The 25,606-nt window shown below is 36.3% G+C and overlaps 1 protein-coding gene across 1 annotated transcript; it reads left to right on the top strand.

Moving 5' to 3' along the window:
* Positions 1-11,239: 11,239 nt before the first annotated feature.
* On the top strand, positions 11,240-13,662 carry LOC135623168 (cytokinin dehydrogenase 4-like). The gene is made up of 5 exons (XM_065125792.1): positions 11,240-12,088; positions 12,171-12,298; positions 12,371-12,631; positions 12,712-12,974; positions 13,051-13,662. The coding sequence occupies exons 1-5, from the start codon at positions 11,488-11,490 to the stop codon at positions 13,373-13,375; spliced, it is 1,578 nt and encodes a 525-aa protein (XP_064981864.1). The 5' UTR covers positions 11,240-11,487; the 3' UTR covers positions 13,376-13,662.
* The last annotated feature ends 11,944 nt before the right edge of the window (positions 13,663-25,606 follow it).

Raw genomic sequence — 25,606 nt, 5'->3', positions numbered from 1 at the left:
GATGCATGACAAATGATTAATGGAATGTCATCTTTCTTAAGAAGCAAAACAATGTGGTCTTCTTCATGATAGAGAAAAAGTTGAACGACAAATGATGAATGGAATGGCATCTTTCTTAAGAAGCAAAACAATGTGGCCTTCTTCATGATAGAGAAGAAGTTGAACGATAAATGATTAATGGAATGACATCTTTCTTAAGAAGAAAAACAATGTGGCCTTCTTCATAATAGAGAAGAAGATGCATGACAAATGATTAATGGAATGACATCTTTCTTAAGAAGCAAAACCATGTGGTCTTCTTCGTAATAGAGAAGAAGATGCATGACAAATGATTAATGGAATGTCATCTTTCTTAAGAAGCAAAACAATGTGGTCTTCTTCATGATAGAGAAAAAGTTGAACGACAAATGATTAATGGAATGGCATCTTTCTTAAGAAGCAAAACAATGTGGCCTTCTTCATGATAGAGAAGAAGTTGAACGATAAATGATTAATGGAATGACATCTTTCTTAAGAAGAAAAACAATGTGGCCTTCTTCATAATAGAGAAGAAGATGCATGACAAATGATTAATGGAATGACATCTTTCTTAAGAAGCAAAACAATGTGGTCTTCTTCATAATAGAGAAGAAGATGCATGACAAATGATTAATGGAATGACATCTTTCTTAAGAAGCAAAACAATGTGGTCTTCTTCATAATAGAGAAGAAGATGCACGACAAATGATTAATGAAATGTCATCTTTCTTAAGAAGCAAAACAATATGATCTTCTTCGTAATAGAGAAGAAGATGCACGACAAATGATTAATGAAATGTCATCTTTCTTAAGAAGCAAAACAATGTGGTATTCTTCATGATAGAGAAGAAGTTGAACGACAAATGATTAATGGAATGTCATCTTTCTTAAGAAGCAAAACAATGTGATCTTCTTCATAATAGAGAAGAAGTTGAACGACAAATGATTAATGGAATGTCATCTTTCTTAAGAAGCAAAACAATGTGGTCTTCTTCATGATAGAGAAGTTGAACGACAAATGATTAATGGAATGACATCTTTCTTAAGAAGCAAAACAATATGATCTTCTTCGTAATAGAGAAGAAGATGCACGACAAATGATTAATGAAATGTCATCTTTCTTAAGAAGCAAAACAATGTGGTATTCTTCATGATAGAGAAGAAGTTGAACGACAAATGATTAATGGAATGTCATCTTTCTTAAGAAGCAAAACAATGTGATCTTCTTCATGATAGAGAAGAAGTTGAACGACAAATGATTAATGGAATGTCATCTTTCTTAAGAAGCAAAACAATGTGATCTTCTTCATAATAGAGAAGAAGTTGAACGACAAATGATTAATGGAATGTCATCTTTCTTAAGAAGCAAAACAATGTGATCTTCTTCTTCATGATAGAGAAGAAGTTGAACGACAAATGATTAATGAAATGACATCTTTCTTAAGAAGCAAAACAATATGGTCTTCTTCGTGATAGAGAAGAAGTTGAATGACAAATGATTAATGGAATGACATCTTTCTTAAGAAGAAAAACAATGTGGTCTTCTTCATAATAGAGAAGAAGTTGCACGACAAATGGTTGAACTTGAACGAGATGTAGAGAATTGCACAACAAATGATCGAACTTGAACGAGATGTAGAGAAAAGCATATTAACAAGAAGTTGAACGAGATGTGTTATGGTCTGATTAGGATAGAATTTTATTTTGTTAGATATAATTATCTTTTTTATTATCATCAAAGGGTAAATGTATTTTATTTTATATTTTTTGTATATTCCTTGCAGATAACAGCTTTGCTAACTGAGTCTGGATTTGTAGTCAACTATTGAAGCTTATTCAGTCAAATGATGACCGAGTCACTCAACTATTGAAGTGTTCTTTGGTTACCAGAGTTGTTCAAATGTAGAAACCATAAGATTCCATTGATGCAAAGTCAATTCCGATTGACTTATTAAAGGTTCGATTTGAAATTTTTGCATCAAATATTGAACCTCCTATCCATTTGTGATTGCAAAAGATCATTAAATATATAAATATATGACATATTTATGGCATGACTATTATAGTTGTTGGGCCAAAGTAGACTTATATATATATATATATATATATATATATATATATATATATATATATATATATATATATATATAGTTCGTATTTTGATTCAACTACAATATAAATCTTATATTTTATTTCCAATCATAAACAATAATATAAATTAATTTAATTTGTATTTGTATTTTTTTTATTTGAAGAGATACCTTGAAGTTAAAAAAAAAAAATCATAATGAATGACAAACATGTGTTTCTAATATCGCTCAATATTAAACTCTTATGTATGAAAGAAAAATCTTGATTTTAAAATTGAATCATAATTTATTACTCGATTTATGTGATTCGGATAATGCAATGAGGATTCTAAGACGTACCCTTACAAATACAAATTCATGAGGATTCTTTCACCAATTTAATTTCACGGATATTAATTACTCGCTTAGGAGAATAGGATTTGAGTCATAGAAATAATTTACTAACATTTAAAGAGATGATCGTACACATTTACCTTTCGAGTTCTACGTGCAATCGATACACTCTTTTTTATTATTATTTAATTTAATTTAATTTCATAAATCTAGTAATATCATAATGCACAAAATAATGAACATAATAGTATATTTTAGCATTATGCTACTTATAACTATTCTTTATGGTCATCCAAAATGATATTTGTTTGCACGAATAAAACACTATGTGTCACCAAATTAAACAATGCATACGTAATATTCATTGGAAACCATTATATATCACGTAAGTAAGAAAAAAGCTAAATAATCCATCCACCAGTGTGATTGATGACATGTATATGAATTAACCTATGTTTAGTTTGTGAGCAAAAAGTTCAAATTAAGTTATCCAAAAGATACTAAATACATGAGTAGACATGATTCAACCAACCCCCAACTACTAGGCCATGTTGGGCCTGGGAAATTGATCATAAATTTATCTATCAATCTTTTCGATATTGATATTGAAATGCAATGACTTATAAATTTATTGGAGGATATTTCAAACCCTAAATCTTTGATAAGTGGATTAAGTACACCGTCGTCGTAAAATCATATTTTAGAAATTAAATTTTAACAAATTATCTAAAATAAGTATTAAAAAAAATCATTTTTTAAAGAATTATCCGCAAAGAGAGCTAGAGAAGAATGATCTTTTAAGTGCCAAAAAGATCCATGAAAGGATATTAATTAAACATAAAGGTAAGAAACAAATTGAACTAATGCCATATTGAATGATTATGATGAATTTAAAAAAAAAGAAAAAAATTACATTTTTGATGATTTATTCTATTAAGACTACATCTCTATTTGAGTCCCTAATTAGCTCAATAGAAACTATATATATATATATATATATATAAATATATTAAGCATTGAATCTAACTCAAAAAAAATATTTTAAATTTGTTTTCTAAATCTTGTAATAAACCAATAAAGCCTCCATCGTCTAATGAATAAAAAAAAAGTATTTTTCAGCTAAACTAATGATGTGAGCAAAGGTAAATAGTGAAGATGAGATTAAATCATTATCATCATTTATTATAATTGATAAATGCAAAGATGTCATTTCATCTTTCCTAACAAAAAAGTATGCAACACAAACACGGAAGAGATGAATACTGTAAATCCCTTTCTCGAGCACTCTGTTTGGTTGAATGGTTTTTGGTCTCAACATCATGGAAGAAGAGCCCAACAATTCATCGAGTTGGTTCCTCTCCGCAGCATCCCTCTCCTTGTCGATGAAGACAACAACATCTCCATCAACATGCAGAACAAATTCCACATGGAAAATTAACCTGGAGACAACACAATCTTCCCAACTCAATCACCAGGATTCTAAGTGCACCTGCTGCCTCTTCACCTCCACAAGTGTGGCTTTCGATGCCTTCCCTTCCACCCACTCGACCATCGAAACCAGCACCAATGTTTGGAACTCAGTTCCTTGAGGGACTCTTACATTGTTGGAATTTTGTTGGTGGATGCATGTTTGATAGCCACACGCTTCGATGTCGATCGCCAAAAAGAGAGGAATATATTCTCCTTTTTCTTTGGAACATCATCATGATCTATGAGCAACCTCTCCAATTAGAAGGAGCATTAATTTTTTTGGTTGGATAATAATAATAATATATATATATATATATACATATATATATATATAAAGAGAGAGAGAGGATTATTGATAAATGAATAAATAAGAAAATAGTGCATTAAGGTTGTAAAATCATTTATCTCTAATTTTCTATGCCACATATGTCCTTTCAAAATATTATATTTCATATCATTCATTTGGTTAATCCATGTTATATTATATTACATGTATATATATACCTGAAAACTTCATTCAAATATACACATCAAAATTTGTGTAGCATGATTTTCTTACTAATATTTGTAATTAGTAATTGACTTAGTAATTGGTCATGTTTCATTAAAATGACATTGTGCCATGTGCATATCCTCATCCATACACTGTGTTTCATTTTATCATGGAGGAGGTGGAATGATCTCCGTAAAATTTCATCGCTCAGTCCCAATAACCACATCGATCATGGTCACTATTGCTATTGCTATAAAAGATCATGGTCGATCTCAATACTCAAAGATATAAAAGATCCAAATAGTCGATCTCAAATAATTGAAATATTTAAATTAGCTATTGCTATCGTAATTACCTTGTGCCTAAATGCTGGTTTCTTCCCCCCCCCCCACCCACAAAGCATCCAAAACAAAACACATCATCATCATTAGGTTGCATTAGGGTTTTCACCAAGCCAGCGTATGAATCATACCCAAGTATCGCTTGCATGACAAGTCACACCAATCACTGGAAAGCATATATGCTGTGGCCACTGCAATCCATCCATGTCAACAACAGTAAACACTGGTATCTGTCTTACTCTGATAATTGCACATAAAATGATGCATCGTTTCTTCTCCTTGTTCTTTCTAATTCCTTATCAATTCAACATCACCCACTTATCTCTCAATAAAGTCGTTTATATTCTTCTTTCGAAGTGTGAAAACGTGGAACAGCCTTAGAGATTGTACACCCTGCAATTTTGTTCAAGAATCAAAAGAGCAGAATAATATAAACCTAGGGAAGAATAATTTATAGAGTTTGTGTTGGAAAGTGACGAGGAATAAAGAGGAAAACGAAAAGAATGATAATATAATTCATGCATGTAATAACCATGGGCATAAGCCAATTTGGAATTTTAGTTAGCGTAGAATATTATAAGTTACTATGGCGTGGGTGGTGACTGTAGTCATTTGAGGCTAATAAAAGGACAATTCAATGTATAAGTTTATCTTAGTAGGGGTCTTGAAAAAAAAATCAATATAATATTTTCAATATAATTAATGATGTAAACCCAATCGAACATTATTAATATTATACTGACGATAATGTATAAGACTCCTTAATATTCATATTCTTACACTTCGAGCTATGAAATCTTGAAAACTTGAATCATGAGGTTGTGACTCCAAATAAGATAAGGAAAACGATAACACTTGGTTGTTTCATATTTTAAATTTAATTGAAGTATAATTAACTATATTTATTCATAATTAAAAATAAATAAATATGTATGTATGTATGTATGTATGTATGTAATTATATTTTTATTTATTTATAGATGAAGCTCAACTTTTAAAAGTGATATGAGAGTTTATATTATTGACAATGAATGAATCAAGTCAAATTGGTCAAAAATAATATATGTAAAAGTGAATATCAATGCAATCTAAAAGTTTATGATCAGTAAATACTTAATGGATCAAATCTAATATACGCCACCCGTTTCTTTTGAACTTTACCGGCTGAGGTTATTCTTGATCCTCTTGCAATCTCATACACACACACTCACATGAATATTTTCTTAACATATATATATATATATAGTCATCAAAAAAAATCTCTTTCCATTTCAACATGGGATTGTTTCCTTCACTTGTGAAAAGGTTCAGATTATTGTCTCCATACAAGAAGTAAATGAGCAATTGTTTCTCTATATACAGGACTCATTGCATGGCTGTGTGTAATAGTAGTATACATGCGCAATAGTATGTACGTAATAAATACTATGATGCATATATTTGTATACAAAGTGATGTGACTATTTTCATATCGATTGTAACCTAAGCTTTGATTGTGTGAATATTTCTTTTGGCAGTACAGATTGTTTGATGATTCTATTGGTGATGTGATAGTAACAATAGCATGACAAGGCATAATGTTGTTGGATCTCACATCACCAACACGAATCTTAGTTAAAGGGGGCAAATTCACGAGAAAAACTTCAATTTTTTTGGGAAAATTTTTTCTCTATTTTTATAATTTTATAGCTGTATTCTTTTTTTTAATCTGATATTTGAAATACCCATGCCACTTATCATTATTCCTTTCATTTTTCTATATATCAGTCCATGCGATCAACCGGTCTAGTTATAATACCTTTATACTATATATTACAGTAGTTTTAATAATACTAGAAAACTACTATAACGTAATATAAAAATACTTAATATGATATTTTTATATTACATTATAGTATTTTCCTAGTATTGTCGAAAACACTAGTAACACATTACAAAAACAACGTAACGTAGAACACAAATATCGCAATACAATGTTTTCTTAGTATTATTGAAAACATTGTAACATTATTTTTTGTACTACGTTATAGTATTTTCTTGGTATTGAAAATATGTAAAACTACTATAACTAGACCAATTCACTCGAGAAAATGAAAAGAAAAGAAATAGATAACTAGTTATCAAATCAAGAATATCTCATCATATATTAGGCAAAGAAAACGTTGTTAGAGAATTCGAAAATAAAGGAACATTAGGGAAAACCCCAAAAAGAAAATTTATTTTCAAGAATTCACTCCTTTTCTTTTTAAAAGTCGGACGTAGATTTATTTTGATTATTTTTAATATTAGTTGTTAGATATATATATAAATGAGAGAAACAATATTGATCTTTTTAGTCACACTTTTAAATTAATATTTGATAAAGTTTATGCTAATCATCATGAAAATTTATTTAGTTCTAGAAAATCAACTATTGTTCAGATGGCAAGAAAATATGGTTGAATATTTACACTTTTGGGGATATTAAGGAATTTAATTAAGGTATTAGGTCATGGATGTCTAAGAATAATGATCTAAGGTACCAAATTTATACTGTTGGTGTCATTTACATAGATTTCTGAATTTACATGCACTCAAATATGATGGTGTGGGTTTTAAGAATGACTTTTGAAGATGGCAAAGGAGTGAAGCCAAAGTCATCCATATCTTGCAAAGTCCAAATTAGATGTAAAAAGTATAATCAATAATATAGTTAAATCAGAAAAAAAAAATATCTGATTTAATATTATCAATCGACGTATTTTCGAAAAGAAATAAGTCATCGGTGGCGGAAATTATCTTTCTTTAAAGAGTGGAGGCTTTGGCAGGAAGGGTGTGATAGATAACATGAATGATTTTTTGTTTTCCTAAATATACCATAGTGTAGTAGCAATAATGCTTTAAAGAAAGAAAAATTATAAGGAATTAAGAGTAGAATTTGATGGTTATCGAAGTTGAAGATGTTTAGAAAGATTATATTATAAGGTAAAAAAGTATCAGAAAAAAAATTGATTTTTTTTTTTTTGTTTTGTTTCCAAGTGTCTTAATACCGATTTGTGAGATAAATTTTAATATATTGGAATTCAGAAAGGAGGATAATGTTGGATCATCTTTTTTACAAGTACCTACGCCCAACCTATAAAAGGAAATCACCAATGAATACTCTTTTCGTCGATGCAAGAAGAGAGGACCAACGATGGTACCCTTTTGCTCCTCCTGTCTCTCTGATGAATGCTTCCAAATAGCAATGCAGGACAATTGCACATCACATGAGCTTGGATGTAGCAATGGAGGGACAGGAAATATATGAATTTTTATCCCTATAAAAAAACATATTGCTTTTTCTTTTTTGAACGGATTCTCGAAAAAAAAAATTAAAAACCATTTTATTTATCTTTTCCTAAGGAGCACCTTATTGTCATTTTACTTTCTCTTACAACATTTTTTAACTTGCAGCATTGTTCTAAAACCATTGTGGTGTCTTATTCTTGATTAGTCATATATTATTATTTATAGTTAGATTTTTAAATTTTTATATTAAAATTTTTATAGTTATAAAAATAAAATATTTATTTTTATTTATCCTACCGTCGTTGTTTTTATCGATGAAAGATACAACATTGACAACACGTGCATGAATGACATAATAATGAATGATAAAAAGTCAATTTCAACAATGGTGACAAACTTGCCGTCGTTGGTGGCTAATATGGTGGCGGTCGATGATAACGATGCTATGATCAATTTTGCTATTGTCAATCCAAACATCAACGATAATAAAAAAAAAAAAGACAAAACGATGAGATATATGAGGAAGATAAGGGAGGTTACGCATCTTCGTTAGCATTGCACCGCTCTGCCTTTTTTTCCTCCTCTGAGATATCTATATAGATGAAGAAAGAGGAAAAGAAGACTGATGAGACATCTGCATCATCGAGAATGAGAAGAGAGAGGGAAGATGAAGTAAGTGAGACAAAGCGATACAACGTCATTCATGCATATGCTATCTTGTGCTATATCTTCTTTCAGTAAAGTCGACAATATTAGGGTAAATGAGATTAAGTATTTCACTTTCATAAGTATAAAGATTTCAATATAAATTTTTTAAGCCTAGGGAGTGAAATGTTAAAAAGATAGGTAATATATAATTAACCCTCTTATTCTCACCATTTTTAACCTTTTTATTTGTGGTGGATATTCAGTTCAATAAATTTTTGAATTGGTTCAAATAAATTCGAACCAACTCTAAAATTTCTATTCAAATAATCTTAATAATTATTACCTATAATAGTCTTAAATATTTTACAATTCAATAAATTTTTGAATCAGTTCAAATAAATTCCAACCAACTTCAAAATTTGTAATCAAATAACCTTAATAATTATTACCTAGAATAGTCTTAAATATTTTTTGGTTCAATAAATTTTTGATTTAGTTCAAATAAATTCCAACCAACTCCAAAATTTGTAATCAAATAACCTTAATGATTATTACCTATTATAGTCTTAAATATCTTCTGATTCAATACATTTTTGAATCGGTTCAAATAAATTCGAACCAACTCCAAAATTTGTAATCAAATAACCTTAATAATTATTTTCATTCAAATTTTAGATTTAAAAAGCATAAATACAATAATTACACATTCCTTCAGTAGTATAAGCAGAATCGTTGTAACTTCTAATGATGGAGGAGCCAATAAGCCATCGACAACCTACTTCAAAGACGAGATCTACGTATGAGAAACTGACGCGTGCATGGATCGATCTTGGATTCTTTCCGGAGGCGACAGGGCGGCGGCGGCAATCTGATCTCTCTCTCTCTCCCATATATTCCATTCCCTCTTAGATTTTGCTCTCCCTCCCTCCCCCCATCGTTCGTGAACAACGTGTTCCAAGCACGCCGTTAAAATACCCATTCCCTGCTTACTCTCTCGTTAAAATGTCACCGAGGCATATGTAATACGATGCAACCACGGGATGAGTGGGCGATGGCGGCTGTGTTGTGTTGCGCAAAGCATAGGGGACAAGATATGAATGGGAAGCCAGTGGGTTGTTGGTGGGCACACGAGAAGAAGTGGGCCTCGAGCTTTTTGGGTGGTCCCGCCCCTTCCCCTGTGGGACACGGAATGGTACCGTTGTTGATGATTTAATGACGTGGCAGTTGCGACGATCGGTGTGACAGCTGCCACGTGTTGATATCTAGTGTGTGTGACGACGGCCGGTGGTGATAGCCGCCGCGTGTCAGTGTCGTACTGTGCGACGCCCTCCAATCAATTGGTGGGAGGACGTGAGAAGCTCAGGCGGAGGACAGCTTTTTGAGGTGGTTCTCGTTTCCTTGTGCCACCATCCTCCTCCTCTCGGAGATGCCTCCATCCCGTCTTTGTCCTGCTAGTTTTGTCCCTTGGGATTTCCATTTCGATTTTTTATGCATCCCTTTCTTCTTCGATCGACTGATATGCAGTTAGTTGCCGATATCAGTATATTTTTTGTTTGAGGGGATCAAACTGACGACCCACTTGCAGTTGATTGGGCGTTCATACGTACCAACCAATGGGAACGCGGCTTTGGACGCCCACCCACACCTTTTTTATTTGTTGTATATATTCCATCGTATGTTTCATGTTGCTGTTGCTGCTGCTTTTGACCTCTCTTCTTCCTTTCCTTGGTGGTGCAAACAGCTGTGTAAAGACACCGAATCTTGGCCAAACACATTCCCTTTTACGCTTGCTGGGTTGGAAGCATGGACGGTGGTGGTAGGCAAAATCTAGGGTGGAAGCATCACCCTTCGCTCGAAATAGATTTCACGGTTGGGTCGCTGCTGACTGATACCATACCACCACCACCACCATTTTCATTCGGCACTACTATACAATCTGATTGTACTGGTGGTCCCCCAATATTTTGGACTCTTATCGGTGCGGCTAAGGCTATACCTCTAAAACGTGATCTCAACCCAACCAAAAAGGCCAAGTCAATCGATCGATCTAATCCGGTGGAACAAATCGGATTGATTCACCCTAGGGAGATCGTAGCATTTAGTTGCTACGTCTAGCCTTTGACTACTGCAGCCAGTAACACCACTCGACGCCCAGCTCCCCACCGCATGGAACCTAGAACAGAATCCTTCACCGGCCGTGCTTAGGTGGTGATAGGAAGAATCCCGACGCTTGCACGTTTCCCTGCCGCTGTCACTTTAAACACCTTTAACCCTCCCTCGCCGTCGATCCATAAGGTGACATGGATCATCAGACCCCCTCCCCCGTGCCGGTGGTGGTGCCCGAGTCTCTGGCGTCGGAGGGGCCACCGTTCCGACGATTACATGATGGTGGGCTCGGTAGGAACCAGATCGACGGTCTCGAACCGACTTGAGCGTGACCTCACAAAGAAAGAACCAAGGACAATGATTCAACCCATCTGTAAAGGAACCATTAGGAAGGTGACACGAGATGTTGGCGTCCTATTATAGCCCGAGCCGGGGGGCCGCCACCCGTCGCCCCTCCGACGTCTCGATATCGGGCTCCAACACCACCGCTGGGTTTCTATGATGTCCAGAGAAAGCTTGCCTTCAGCTAACAAAGGTAGAGCTTCCTCAGACAACGGCCCAAAAAGAAGGGCACGGTTGCGTCAAAAGTCGCGGACATTGAATCGAACACCGGTTGACAATCTTGCGGCCTCTCACTTCCCCCTTTAAATCCCCCTTCCTCCCCCCTTCCACTTCCGCTGCTCCTCCCTTTCTCCTCACGCTTCTTCCATATATAACCATGCATTGTCTCCTTCGACAACACAGCGTCGTCTTCCTCGAGCTCTTCCTCGTCTTGGTCCTAGGCGGCATCGCCATGCATGTCTCCGACCCTGACGTGCCTTCCTCGCTGGACGCACTCCGCCTCGAGGGCAACTTGAGCTTCCACGACGTCTCCCTCGCCGCAAAAGACTTTGGGAACCGCTTCCGGTTCCTGCCGTCGGCGATCCTGCACCCAGTGTCGGTCTCGGACATCGCCGCCATCATCAAGCATGTGTTCCAAATGGGTCCGAGCTCGAAGCTCACCGTCGCGGCCCGAGGCCACGGGCACTCGCTGCAGGGCCAGGCGCAGGCCGATGGCGGGGTGGTCATCCACATGGAGTCGCTCCGCGGAGGCGGGACGCGGGTGCACGCCGGGGAGCGCCCCTACGTGGACGCCTCGGGAGGGGAGCTGTGGATCAACGTGCTGCTCGAATGCCTGAAGCATGGCCTGGCGCCCAAGTCCTGGACCGACTACCTCCACCTCACCATCGGCGGGACGCTGTCCAATGCTGGGATCAGCGGGCAGGCGTTCCGGCACGGCCCCCAGATCAGCAACGTCCACCAGCTCGAGATCGTCACAGGTTCTCGTGAGCACGCCGCAAGTTTACCATGCAGCACCATCACCGATCTGTGCATGACTCTGCATCGAAACGTTGGGTGCAGGGAAGGGCGAGCTGCTTACCTGCTCGACCGAGGAGAATGCCGCCCTCTTCCACGCTGCTCTCGGAGGCCTCGGCCAGTTCGGAGTCATCACCGGAGCCAGGATCGCGCTCGAACCAGCGCCGGAGATGGTAGGGACTCCGTGGCACCTCGTCCGGTTGTAGCGACAGAATTCAGCAGCGCTGATGAGTGGCTTCTCACAGGTGAAGTGGATCAGAGTTCTGTACTCCGACTTCTCCAGCTTCACGGAGGACCAGGAGATGCTCATCTCGGCGAGGGAGACCTTCGACTACATCGAAGGATTCGTGATCATCAACCGGACGGGACTGCTCAACAACTGGAGATCGTCGTTCAACCCGCAGGATCCCGTTCAAGCCAGCCGGTTCGACTCCGACGGGAGGATCCTCTTCTGCCTCGAGATGACCAAAAACTTCAACCGAGACGAGGCCGATGTCATGCACCAGGTGATCATCCCCGGTCCACACCCCTGCAATGCATTGTCTGCAGGCCATGAACGTGCGGTAACCTGTGCCTGTGATCGCAGCGAGTCGAAGCGCTTCTGTCGAGATTGAGGTACATACCGTCCACCCTCTTCCAGTCGGAGGTCACCTACCTGGAGTTCCTGGACAGGGTGCACGTCTCCGAGGTGAAGCTGCGGTCCAAAGGCCTGTGGGAAGTTCCGCATCCATGGCTGAACCTTCTCATACCCAGAACCAGGATCAAAGACTTCGCAGAAGAGGTCTTCGGCAAAATTCTCACAGACAGCAACAACGGTCCCATCCTCCTGTACCCACTTCACAGATCCAAGTAATCGAATCGGTTCTTCTTCGATTCATCTTACGGTCCTGGAATTGCTTGATCTCACATCGATTCGTGGCTGCAGGTGGGATAACAGAACATCGGCAGTGATTCCAGATGAGGAGGTCTTCTACCTGGTGGCGTTCCTCTCGTCGTCGCCGTCTTCCTCGGATCATGACAACTTGGAGCGTGCACTGAAACAGAACGATAAGATCTTAGACTTCTGTAACAAGGCAGGAATCCAGATGAAGCAATACTTGCCACACTACACAACACAGGAGGAGTGGAAGGCCCACTTCGGTGACAGATGGGAGCTATTTGCTCATAGAAAAGGCATTTATGATCCCCTGTCGATCCTTGCTCCAGGACAAAGGATTTTTCGGAAGGTCGTACGGTCCTCACGACGGTAGCTTCTGTGCAGAGACCACATCTCGTCTTGCACGGAAGCAACTCTCCACAAGAGCTACACAGGTCGAAAGAGAGGACAGTAAATCCGGTTGACCGTGAGCATTCGAATGCAACGCCGGGAAGAACAAAAGAATCACGAAAAGCTAACCTGGGCAGCCGAAAGTTCTCCTTACGGTGGTGGAAAATGACATTTGAAAGGATGATATCGGGATCGAAATAATAATGATTCCATCAAAGTATCATGAATTTGCCAGAAGACAGAAAAGAAAAAAAGAAAACAAATCAATCATCGAATTGTGTACATTTTCTCATCAAAAGAATTTGATTCTGCTGTACCACATAATTAAAAGTCGAAGATCTCCAGAAACCTGTTGAGCCAAATGGAACATCCAACGCCACAGATTGCCAATTTGTTCTACAACATAACTAGCGAATTTGTTATTGCAACTCGATGATATATGTAGCTTCCTACGTCGCATTCTTTTTACCTCATCAATTAATAGCCTCCGCTACAAACTCATCCTCGAAAGAAACAACTTGTCACAAACATCTGTTGATTCTTTGATCTCTTTTCTTCCTGGTTAAACTATATAGCTTCTTTCGCTTCCAGATTAATATATGACAGGTAAATTCTTGCAGGAACCGATTCACAAGGTCAAAGGAACTGCCATGACATCTTGGATGACATGTGGTTGACCTTGTTATGTAACCCAACTCATCCTCAGTTTTCTTAATCGCAGGCTAGGTTTTTTGGCATACACGTTGACATATTGGTAGTCAAAGAGCAGAGAGATCCATGAATAGCTTCCTCACATTAAATTTTCCCAAGTTGTCAGTCCATTATATCAGTCTTTTCAACCAATAATTTTTTGATATTGCACCACACCATTAACTTCTTTCGATGAATCACAGCTCGTTCTTCATCAAGGATACATCAATCTTGTTGATTTATTAGTTTTCTATTGTTCAGTTGAACCATCCATTCATTTCAGTAGCTCATATATCTTAAACGAAGAACAGAGACCATCAACACACCATACCATTAACTTCTTTCGATAAATCGCAGCTTGTTCTTCGTCAAAGATACATCAATCTTGTTGATTTATTAGTTTTCCGTCGTTCAGTTGATAGCTCATATATCTTAAACGAAGAAAAGACGCCGACAACGGGTGATAACTAATAAGAACATCCTTCACTAAGCCATGAAAAACTGAGTCTGATGTTGATGTCGACAGATGACGACGAAGTATGTCAATGAAAGATATTTTTAGTAATAGTAAGCGTAGGTAGATCCACTGCCATGACCAAATTGTTGAAAGTCCAACCTCTACAAAGCCATCCCTCGAACTTTATAGTCCACTGGCACATATTACTGCTCAATCTACAATAACCCTATTAAGTAGTGTAGATGATTGTGAAGAGATGAAAGACTTTAATTTGTTGTATCAAAGAACCATTTCAGGACATACTAATACATTCCTAGATAAGATTACCCATTGATCGACTAAAAAGAAGTGGTTAGCAAGGAGAATGCTTAAGTGAAAATAGTTAACGAATTAAAAGTAAGAAATTTGTTGTCAATGATAGAAAAAAAAAAAAGAAATCATAAAAGAGGAGTTAGCATATTTCAAACTTCTAAATAAACAATGCATGAGGAGTGGTGCTCAATTAGGTCATCAATTTCTTTGACCTAAAAAAAGGTCTAGTGTCTGTGGAAGTTCAATTTATTCTAGGGTTCATTAGCAGAAGATTATTTCCCTGTCAAATCAATTAGGAGCAAAGTTAGGTTTGTCTCCACTAGAGGCTCAGGACTGTGAACCTTAGAGACCAAGCAACAAAAGTAGGCTTAAATCAATCATCTTTATGAACATATGGAGGGCATCATTTTCTTCCTGAGTTCCACAAAGTGCTTAGTTACATTTTAGCAACCCTTTCTGATTACTATCAGCACTGTCATGAAGTCGCAGCAAGCCATAGAGATCTTGATTTGCCATTGCTACAGCACTAGTTAGGGACAATAGAAAACCATCATTAATGGGAATAAGACCTTCTAAAAGTAAAATAAATGTGAGCCACCATTAATGTCAGTATGTGAAGATCATATGTTCACTGCTTTTTGTTCCATTGATCATCTACTCTCCCTGAGGCCAAACCAAGAAATCGACTCAATGGAGGTACGGATAAGGGTTGTATCAAAGTTACCTAATAACAAGACACATCAAAGAATAGGAACAACAGTTTCTAAGGAAGCAAATGAGTCAAGGCTAGCCCATCGACACAATTGGCCAGCCCATAAAATGCTAAATGCAAAATACAAGGGTTCAAATTAGCTTTTATGGATGTTATGGGTCAAGCTGCATCAGGATTTTTCAAGTCACCAAATTCGGATTAATCCTTTCTCAACCTAGTAATAAGTTTATTAATATTTTATTATACTTTATAATCTTTATATATAATTTTTTATGTGGTAAAGTCAATTGATGGGTTCAAGTTTATAGTTTTAGCTTATGACATGATTTTAAAACCTTTGAAAGAGGACGTATATTGCTTTCAATTGGTTGGGTTGATGGATGTCTCTTCTCCCCCTCTCATGGGTAGACCTCCAATGAGTGAATCCTGGTCAATACTTTTTGTTTCGGTATGATTTGTGGGGAAGATCGGTGGGGGGCCCCTCTAAACCTTCACTTACCCTTTCTTCTTCTTTTTGCTCTTCTTTTTATAATAAAACTTCTATATCAGTTTTGTTTGGGGGTTCCGAAGAGCATATCTTGGGCACAAATCATTGTATGTAAGGTCTCTCCTCTCGGCTTTAGTTGACTCTGCTCTACTATTATCCTTAAATGTATCTAATCTTCTTCAAAGGACTATGCTATCTTTGATAATAAATAATTAAGAAAGTGTGCAAGTTTTGGGAGCTCTGTCTAATTGGAAGATTCCTTCAGGGTGATTGAAGCTGAAGAATGTGCATCCTCCTCCTCAGGTCCTCCTTACGAGGAGCATGTGCTTCCCATGACCCATGTGGCTCCTAACGATGATTGATTGGGTGAGGCTGAGGCACGATCTCTCGTAGTTTTCATGAGGGGCAAGGCTCAAGGCCTACAATATAGTAACGCTACCTCATGTGAGTCTTCTTTCACCAATCAAGATAAATATATACTGATGGATCCAAATCCAATCAAAGAGGATCCAATCAAATATGTGGATGATTCAGATGTGGAGGCATCTGGATCCACTTTAGGTGATGGTGGGACCTCTCTAAGTAAACCTACAACCAACAAATTTGATTGAATGAAGAAGATATTTATATAGATTGGGACCTGATTACTCAAGACCCATTTCAATCCCAAGTTTAAGAGGTGGAATTGGCTCTTGTAACTCTATCTTTTATAGTGGCTTAGGATCCCTTCATAGAGCAATTTGATGTAGCGAAGGTCCTAACTGGACCTTCCGCTCCATCAGGTGTTGGGATCTTCAATAGGGTGGTCAAAGGCCTCAAGCTAAAGGTAGTTAAAAGCTCACTCAAGTGCAAGTAGCAGCGGACTAAGACGTCTCGTGTCTCCCTTGGTTCTACTTCTCCTCCCGGTTATCCTTCTACTCAGGAAGTATCTTCCTAAATCTTATTTATTTTTTAAAAGTTATAATAAAGTGAAATTATTATAATGCTAACCGTATAAAGATTAGGAGTTTTATACTAATATTAAACTTAAGTGCAAATTGGATGTAGTGCTATTACAGGAAACCCACTCAAAGAAGGATAATGTGGAGCACTTGACATTATACTTTGACCATGATTAGAAGGGTTATACTTGATCTTCCAATGGGCTTCAGAAGGAATTTTTCTTGCATAAAATTCATTATGTGTAAGCCCAAGTGATATCATCCCACCCACAATGTATACTTATTATTTTGTAATCAGATTTCTCTTTTCCTTGGCTTCTGTAAGGTATTTATGCTAGTAATAATATTATTGTTAAGTAAATCTTTTTTGATAATCTGGCTTCTCTGAATTTTGATAATATTCCTTGGGTTTTGATTGGTGACTCTAATTGTATCCCCGAGTCTTCTGAAAAGTATGATAGTTCTCCTTTCAAACTTAATATGGTTCTTAGATCTTTCTAAAGCTTAGATTCTTCTATTCTTCTATTGGTTTGTTTAATCTTGGGAGTGGTTCTGTTAATTTTACCTGGTCCAACGATAGAAAGAGATTGGCTAAGGTTCTTGTTAAGCTTGATCAGGTCTTAGCCAATTCTTCTTAACTATACTTTTTTGGTAATTCTACCATTACCTCCCTTTCTAGATATCTTTCGAACCATAACTCCTTGATTATTAAGGTGATAAATAAGGCCAAGAGGATTCACTTCATCTTTTAGTTTCAGTCATGGTTAATCAAATACTAAGAGGTCCACAATCTTATAAAAATCACTAGTCTATTTTCTCCTCTTCTTATGGTCTAATGTCTTCCTTATCCTTGGATTTAAAGCATTTTAGGTCCATTCTAATTGAAACTGAGACTACCTTAGATGATTGGGGGATATTTCCTCTAACTAGTACTTGAGAACAAAAAAACTTGCACCGATCTTTCTGAGACCGACAACATCAAGATGATGTGTCTTCACAATCATTTATAAGTTGTTATTAGATAAATTAATACTAAATGATAATATTAGGCTAAAACTAAGTATGACAATGAGGGAGACCACAACACAAGATATTATTATAACCTAATTACCTAGTCATGAAGACAAAACTTTATTCACTAGCTTAAGGTGAATGATGACATCATTGACCACCCTAAATGTAAAAATCGTTTGATGGTGGGGGACTTTCTCCCGATATCTCTCTACAACATTAATTATCATATTTTATTTAAAATCCTTACTAATAGGATCAAACCTTTTCAGGATAAGTTTATCTCTTTTGAGCAATTATCCTTTATATGGGTTATACTATTTATGATAATATTTTAGTTGCTTAAGAATTAACTCATTCACTTTATAACTCTAAAGGGAAAAACTCTCTTACGTTGATTAAACTAGATCTCGAAAAAGGCCTACGTTCACCTTTCTTGGAGAGCTATTAATAAGTTTATAGGTGTTTTCACTTTTTCCCATAAATTTATTGATTGGGTCATGCAATGTATCTCTTTTTCTTTCTTTACTTGTTGCCTCATGGTAAGTGTTCCTCTTATTTTAAAGATGAAATGGGTGTTAGGCAAAGGGATCCTCTATCCCTTTATATATATTTTTTGGTTATTTAGCTTCTTTCAACTTTGTTAAACTAGGCTATGTAATCTCACTCTTTTTCATTTTAAATATAAATTTAAGTTGACTCACTTAACATACGTTGATGACATTATCTTGTGCTTTAAGGTTAATAGAAAATTCTATCATACCATTACTAAGTTGTTCAACCAATATGAAGTCTTAACCAATCAAAAAAATATTTGATTATTCAATCATGAGGACTATTGCTAAGTTGTTCAATCATGGGGACAATCATGGGAGTGTTAGGATCCTTTTATTTTTTATGTTTTTCTTTTATTTTCTGTGTATTTATTAAGTCTGTTTAGTTTAGTTAAAGTCGGAACTCTATAAATAGGGATGTAACTGCTTCTTTTTGATCATCTATGAAAAATATTATTCTATCTTTTGACAAACCCTAGGAAGCCGATCCCCTCGAAGCGATCAAGGAGGGTCGATCGCACCACGCACCCTTGCTTTCGACTAGCCCACCGCCACCCGTCGCTGCTCTCCGACCAGCAACCGGCTCTGCCCCACTTCCGGCCAGAGTCCACCGTCGCCTCCCACCTGAGCCACCACAGCTGCCAGGAGACGACGCTACCAGCGTCCCACTCTATCGTAGCCCTGCTCGTCTTCTCTACCGCCACTACAGGGCAACTCCTTCTCCACCGTCGCCGCTGCTTCCCGGCCGATCGATCACCGCCGCCCACCTCCCAGCTGCAACCCTAGCCGTGCCCCGCCCCTTGGGTCGCAGCTGCAGCCGCCGGTTGCCCCCCTCCTCACGACGATCGAAACAGGGCAACTCACTGCTGCTGCCCTTGTTTCCAGCCGTGCCTCCTCCAGCACTCCTCTTCCCTTCGAGCGTCATTGTCGCCCAGTCAACCCATCACCGCTGTGGGCCACCGTGCGACGATCACCGCTCGCCTCCCAGCCATCGCCGCTCCACCTTGCTCTGCATCTAACCGAAGCAGAGCACACTTGCTCTGCCTTAGTTTTCAGCCGCGCCACAGCCGCGTGGGGTCCCTTGCTGTTGCCGACTGTCGCCACCGTTGCTGCTACTGCCAGCTACTGTGCAGATGCCCTTGACTAGACATCAAAAACAAGAACTGGGGATTACCGACTTGCAATCGTATGCAATGGCTACCGATAACTCAGTGAAAGATAAATATCCAATGGTGGATGAATTGTTGGACGAATTGGGAGGAGCTCAGGTCTTCACTAAATTGGACCTACGATCGGGCTATCATCAAATCAGAGTACATGAAAGGGATATTCAGAAAACTGCATTCATGACACATAACAGCCATTATGAGTTTCTAGTAATGCCTTTCGGGTTAACCAATGCACCCTCTACCTTCCAGAGTTTAATGAATGATATATTTCTAGCTCATCTCCATAAGTTTGTTTTGGTTTTCTTTGATGATATTTTAATATACATTCATTCTCTAGAAAGTCATTTATTATATTTACAAATTGTATTTAATATTCTTCGTGAGCATGGTCTTTTTATCAAGAAATCCAAGTGCAGTTTTGGGCAACCTGAGGTTGAGTACCTCGGCCATATCATATCTCAAAAGGGTGTTGCAGTTGATCCTTCAAAACTCCAAGTGATGACAGACCGGCCAATTCCAAAGTCAATCAAAGTTTTAAGAGGGTTCTTGGGACTAACAGGATATTATCTAAAGTTTGTGAAGAATTATGGCAAAATTAATGCCCCCTTGACGTCACTTCTAAAAAAAAAATGCATTCAGATGATCAGAAAATGCAACTCAGGCATTTCAATTCTTGAAAACTGTAATGACTACTATACCCGTGCTAGCTTTACCCGATTTTAATAAGATGTTTGTGATTGAATCTGATGCTTCTGGAGCTAGAATAGGGGTTGTATTAATGCAGGAAGGTCGGCCTATCGCTTATGCAAGTAAGGCTCTTTCCCCTTCCCATTTGAGTTTATCTATTTAAGACAAGGAGATGCTAGCTATAATACATGCAGCCACAAAATGGAGACCCTACCTAATTGGTCGACGATTTCAAATACGCACTGATCACAAAAGCCTCAAATATTTTCTAGAGCCAAAGATTTCTTCTCCAGAGCAACAGAAATGGGTCACAAAGCTACTGAGATTCGATTATGAGATCATTTATAAAAAGGGGAGTGATAATTTAGTAGTAGATGCCCTCTCACGCCTTCCAGAACAAGCTGAACTAGTAGTTATTTTTATTTGCGAGATTTTGGAAGTTATCAAAAGGGAATAGATAAATAATCCTGAGATCCAAAACATCATTAAAAGATTAGAAGAAGCCTCAGATTCTATCTCAAATTATAGTTGGGATTTGGTGGACTTATGCTATAAAGACCGAATAGTGGTTGTCCCACATTCTTCTTGCCAAGCAATAATTCTGAAGGAGTTCCATTCATCACTAATTGCTAGTCACTCGGGATTTCTCCGCACTTATAAGTGAGTTCGATAACTTTTTTACTGGAAATATATGAAAAATTTTATCAAGAAATTTGTTACTGAATGTGATGTTTGCCAACGTCACAAAAGTGAGACAATAGCCACCCCAGGCTTACTACAGCCCCTCCCTATTCCTGATGCTACTTGGACCGACATATCTATGGATTTCATTGACAGTCTCCCATCATCTCAAGGAAAGAGTACTATACTTGTAGTCGTGGATAGACTTACAAAATATGCTCATTTCTGTGCTTTACGACATCCTTATACTGTTGCAAGTGTTGCTCGTATTTTTGTGGAAAACATAGCTAAATTGCATGGGAGTCCCCGTTCCATAGTTAGTGATAGAGACAAGATATTTACTAGCTCCTTCTGGATAGAACTTTTTCATTTACAAGGTACTCAGCTGAATATGAGCACTGCTTATCATCCGCAAACAGATGGGCAAACTGAAGTGGTAAACAGGTGCCTAGAAAATTACCTCTGATGCTTTACTAGCGATAAGCCGAAGGAATGGGTCAAATGGTTTCCCTGGGCAGAGTGGTGGTATAATATCTCTTACCATTCTTCTATTAAAATGACTCCATTTGAAACAGTTTATGGCCAACCCCCACCTACAATTACAAAGTATGTACCCAGTTCTTCTATAGTTGATCAAGTAGACAAGAAATTGATGAATAGAAATAAGATTATTCAGCTTTTAAAGGAAAACCTCACAGCCGCACAAGCAAGAATGAAACAACAAGCTGATAAACACCGAAGTGAACGAGAATTTACTGTGGGTGATTGGATTTTCCTTCGTCTTCAACCCTACAAGCAAACTTCCATAAAGGTCCGATCTTCCATGAAGCTATCTCCTCGATTTTTTGGGCCTTATAAGGTATTTGAACGCATTGGACTAGTGGCCTACCACTTGGATTTGCCTGTTAGCTCTAAAATACATCCAGTCTTTCATGTTGCATGCCTTAAAAGGAAATTGGGTGAAAATGCAATAGTGCAGTGCCATTTGCCGGACACTTCTACTACTGGGGAAGTTTAAGCTCAACCACAAGTCATACTTGATCGACGAGTTGCAATGTACCGTAGACATCCTGTAACTGAAGTGCTGGTGCAATGGGCCAACTTACCAAAGGAAGATGCCACTTGGGAGTCCTACATCATGCTAAAGGAGAAGTTTCCAGAATTTGATGCTGCTCAGCCTTGAGGACAAGGCTGAATTAAAGGAGGCGGGATTGTTAGGATCCTTTTATTTTTTCTTTTATTTTTTGTGCTTTCCTTTTATTTTCTGCGTATTTATTAAGTCTGTTTAGTTTAGCTAAAGTCAGAACTCTATAAATAGGGATGTAACTGCTTCTTTTCGATCATTTATGAAAAATATTATTCTGTCTTTTGACAAACTCTAGGAGGTTGATCCTCTCGAAACGATCAAGGAGGGTCGATCCACTCGAAATGATCATCCCCTTTCTCTTCTTTTTTACGATAAGACTTTAGGGACTTACCAGGGAGCTAATAAAAAATTATATCATACCATTACTGAGTTGTTCAATCCTTTAAAATTTGATTCTACTAATGGTATACACTTGATTTCATATAAAATCATTACTAAAACTAAATCAAAATAGGGTTTAGGTATTCGTAACCTTAATATTACTGTCAGGTAAAGTGCATACAGCTATTTCTAAATTATGTTCCCAACATTTGGACTAATGTAGTTATTGTTAAATACAATCATTATAATCCCTATTACTCTCTCCCTTCTCCTATGATAAAAAATGGTGATTCAAATAGTTTAGACTCTCTCTCTCTCTCTCTCTCTCTCTCTCTCTCTTATTTTTGAGTTGCCTATCAAAAATAAGTTTTCTTTTGTTAACTCTTTTGTTATTCTTGATAAATATAAAGTATCATCTTTTATTTCAAATGAGATCTTCCCTAATGATAATCATCAGTTTTGGAACATTAATCTTAAAGGGCAATCATCAACTAGGCTGACTTATAAATTCCTGCTTTCTTTCCCAAATAACCTCGGTAATAACTTAATCATATGAAAAACTCTTTAGAATATTCCTACCTTACCTCATATAATTTTATGTTATTGGAATCTTTTACATCATAAACTTAACACTTTAGAAAGATCGGCTAGATTCAACATTTGTACTCCTCACCCTTGCTATTTCTACTTGGTTGGTCCTGACAACCAACAACATATCTTCCTTAGGTGTTCTTATGCCCCTTCAAGTGTGAGAATTTTTCTGACAAAAGCTGCACATCCAATTTTCTTACTTCTCTAGGGTTGAGGGTAGTCAACTAAGATAGGGGATAGCTTCCTCCTCCTCTTCTTCTCACTCACATGTGAGAATTCTAATTGCTTATAGCTTTTGGATGATATGAATGATCAGGAATGATTTAGGATCCAAAAACTCTAAATGCAACACCTTCCGTATTGCTTTTAGAGTTGTTGCTTATCTCTATGATAGTTTTTTATTAGACTATCCTTTAGGGATTGTTAGAGAGAGATGCATTGTTCAAATGAAGTGGACAAGATCGAATGAAGGATGAATGAAGGATGGACAAAGCTAAATATTGATGGTGCATTTGAGGTCGAGACTGAACTTAGAGAGGCTAGATTTAGGCTTCGATCCAATAAGGTTTTAGTCCTTATTATTGGCTATAAGTTTCTTTAAGGGGGAAGCTGCTATGCCAATGAACTTATAGCTACGAAGGATGGTGTTCAAGCTTTCGTTCATTTGGGTGTAACCAAGTTCTTTATAGAGATAGATATTGAATGGATTGTACATGTTTTGAAAGAGGAACCTCCTCTTTATGTTTTGACAAATCCCATTATGGATCTTTTTGATGCCCTCAAAGTTTATGTAGAGTGGATGATGAGTCATAGTTTTAGAGATGGCGACAAATATGCTCATTGGCTAGCTAGTCATACTAAGATGTCCAGAATCATGTTTTGACTTCAGATTTAGATCCAAAATTCTACCACTTGGAGGAGGGGATACCTTGTACTAGGTTTTTGAAGTAATATATTATTAATTATTTAAAAAATATATTACAATAATATCTCACCTTTATTTTTCCTTTCCTCTCATAATAGTTGATTATTGGTCTGCATTAAGAATCGATCCAATGAATAAAAAAATAAATTATAAAAAATAATAATATAAAAATAATTTAAAATATATTATAAAATTAATAAAATTTTGAAAGGTAGACCCAACCTTTGGTATATTATAAGATTAACAATTTCAAATAGTAGTTCGTCCACTCCAAACCAAATCAGAATAGGATGTTTCGTTCGGTTTCATGACTTTTGGAATATTGTAAATTAAAAAAAATGATAGTAATGAATAATTTTATAATTACATTAATTTAATATTATTTTTTATTCATTAGGCTTATTACATGTATTGAAAGTTTACTAAACTTTTTAAAGTGGCACTATAATCAAAACTTGAAAATAAAATCATAATTTTATAATTTTAGCTTATTTTTAATTTAAAAATAAAAATAAAAAAAGAACCAACGATATGAATCGACCTTGTTTGACTTGGTTCAGATTTTCCAAAATAATAAACGAGAATTATTAGTTTTAGAATCAGAATCATGGCTAGTAGAAGGTATAAAAATATATAATATAAGTCATTTTAAATAATATATGAATATTTGTAAATATTAAAATTATTTTTAATTCTATAACAATATATAAAATTATAAAATTCTTTTGAAAAACAATTTATATAACCATTATTTTTAGTGTAGATATCATTTTAAATTAAAGAAATAATGTCAGCTTTTTTCGAATTTTTTAGTTCATTTTTAAGGTCGTTTTAATATTTTAAAATATTGTATGTTGATATATTGTAATAAAACAATATTACAAGACATACATATCTGAATTTTATGTTTATATATATATATATATTTTCACATTAGTTTATATATATTTTATATTTTATATTAAAATTTAAATATTATTTCTTAAATTTATATTTTAAATTATTTTACAATTTATCTAATTAAAAAATTTATAAATGATTGGAATTCGAATAGGTCCAAAACTTATCGAATCAAAACAAACTGAGTATAGAAAAAATAAAATAAAATTCGAAAAAACTACTGGTAAAAGACTCCTCAAAGTTTTGTGGTATAAAATTGAAAAGTAAAAATGGTTTTATGGGACATATTTTAATATATTATACTCATGAAAAAATATATAAAATAATTACATTATGAAAAAAAAGGAATAATAAAATCTTATTTCTTTTTAAAATAATATTATTCTAGAAATTCTAAATAAACAATAGGTAGGACATAAGCTATGGCTCTTAGAATCATATGGTTGATTGTCCCCCCCATAAGCCATAATTTCAGTACATAAATGCTTTATAATTCAAAACCAATATCTACCCAAAAATTTAAGGAAAATATATGATCGTCCATCCATATTAGAATCATATTATTATCAATTTCCATATATCTTTATTATCAATTTCTATAGAACCAATAATTATAAGCCAACGAGGAT

The sequence above is a fragment of the Musa acuminata genome, chromosome BXJ2-9 (assembly GCF_036884655.1).
Source record: "Musa acuminata AAA Group cultivar baxijiao chromosome BXJ2-9, Cavendish_Baxijiao_AAA, whole genome shotgun sequence".
Classification (NCBI taxonomy): Eukaryota; Viridiplantae; Streptophyta; class Magnoliopsida; order Zingiberales; family Musaceae; genus Musa; species Musa acuminata.
This window is presented reverse-complemented; position numbering and strand designations above follow the sequence as displayed.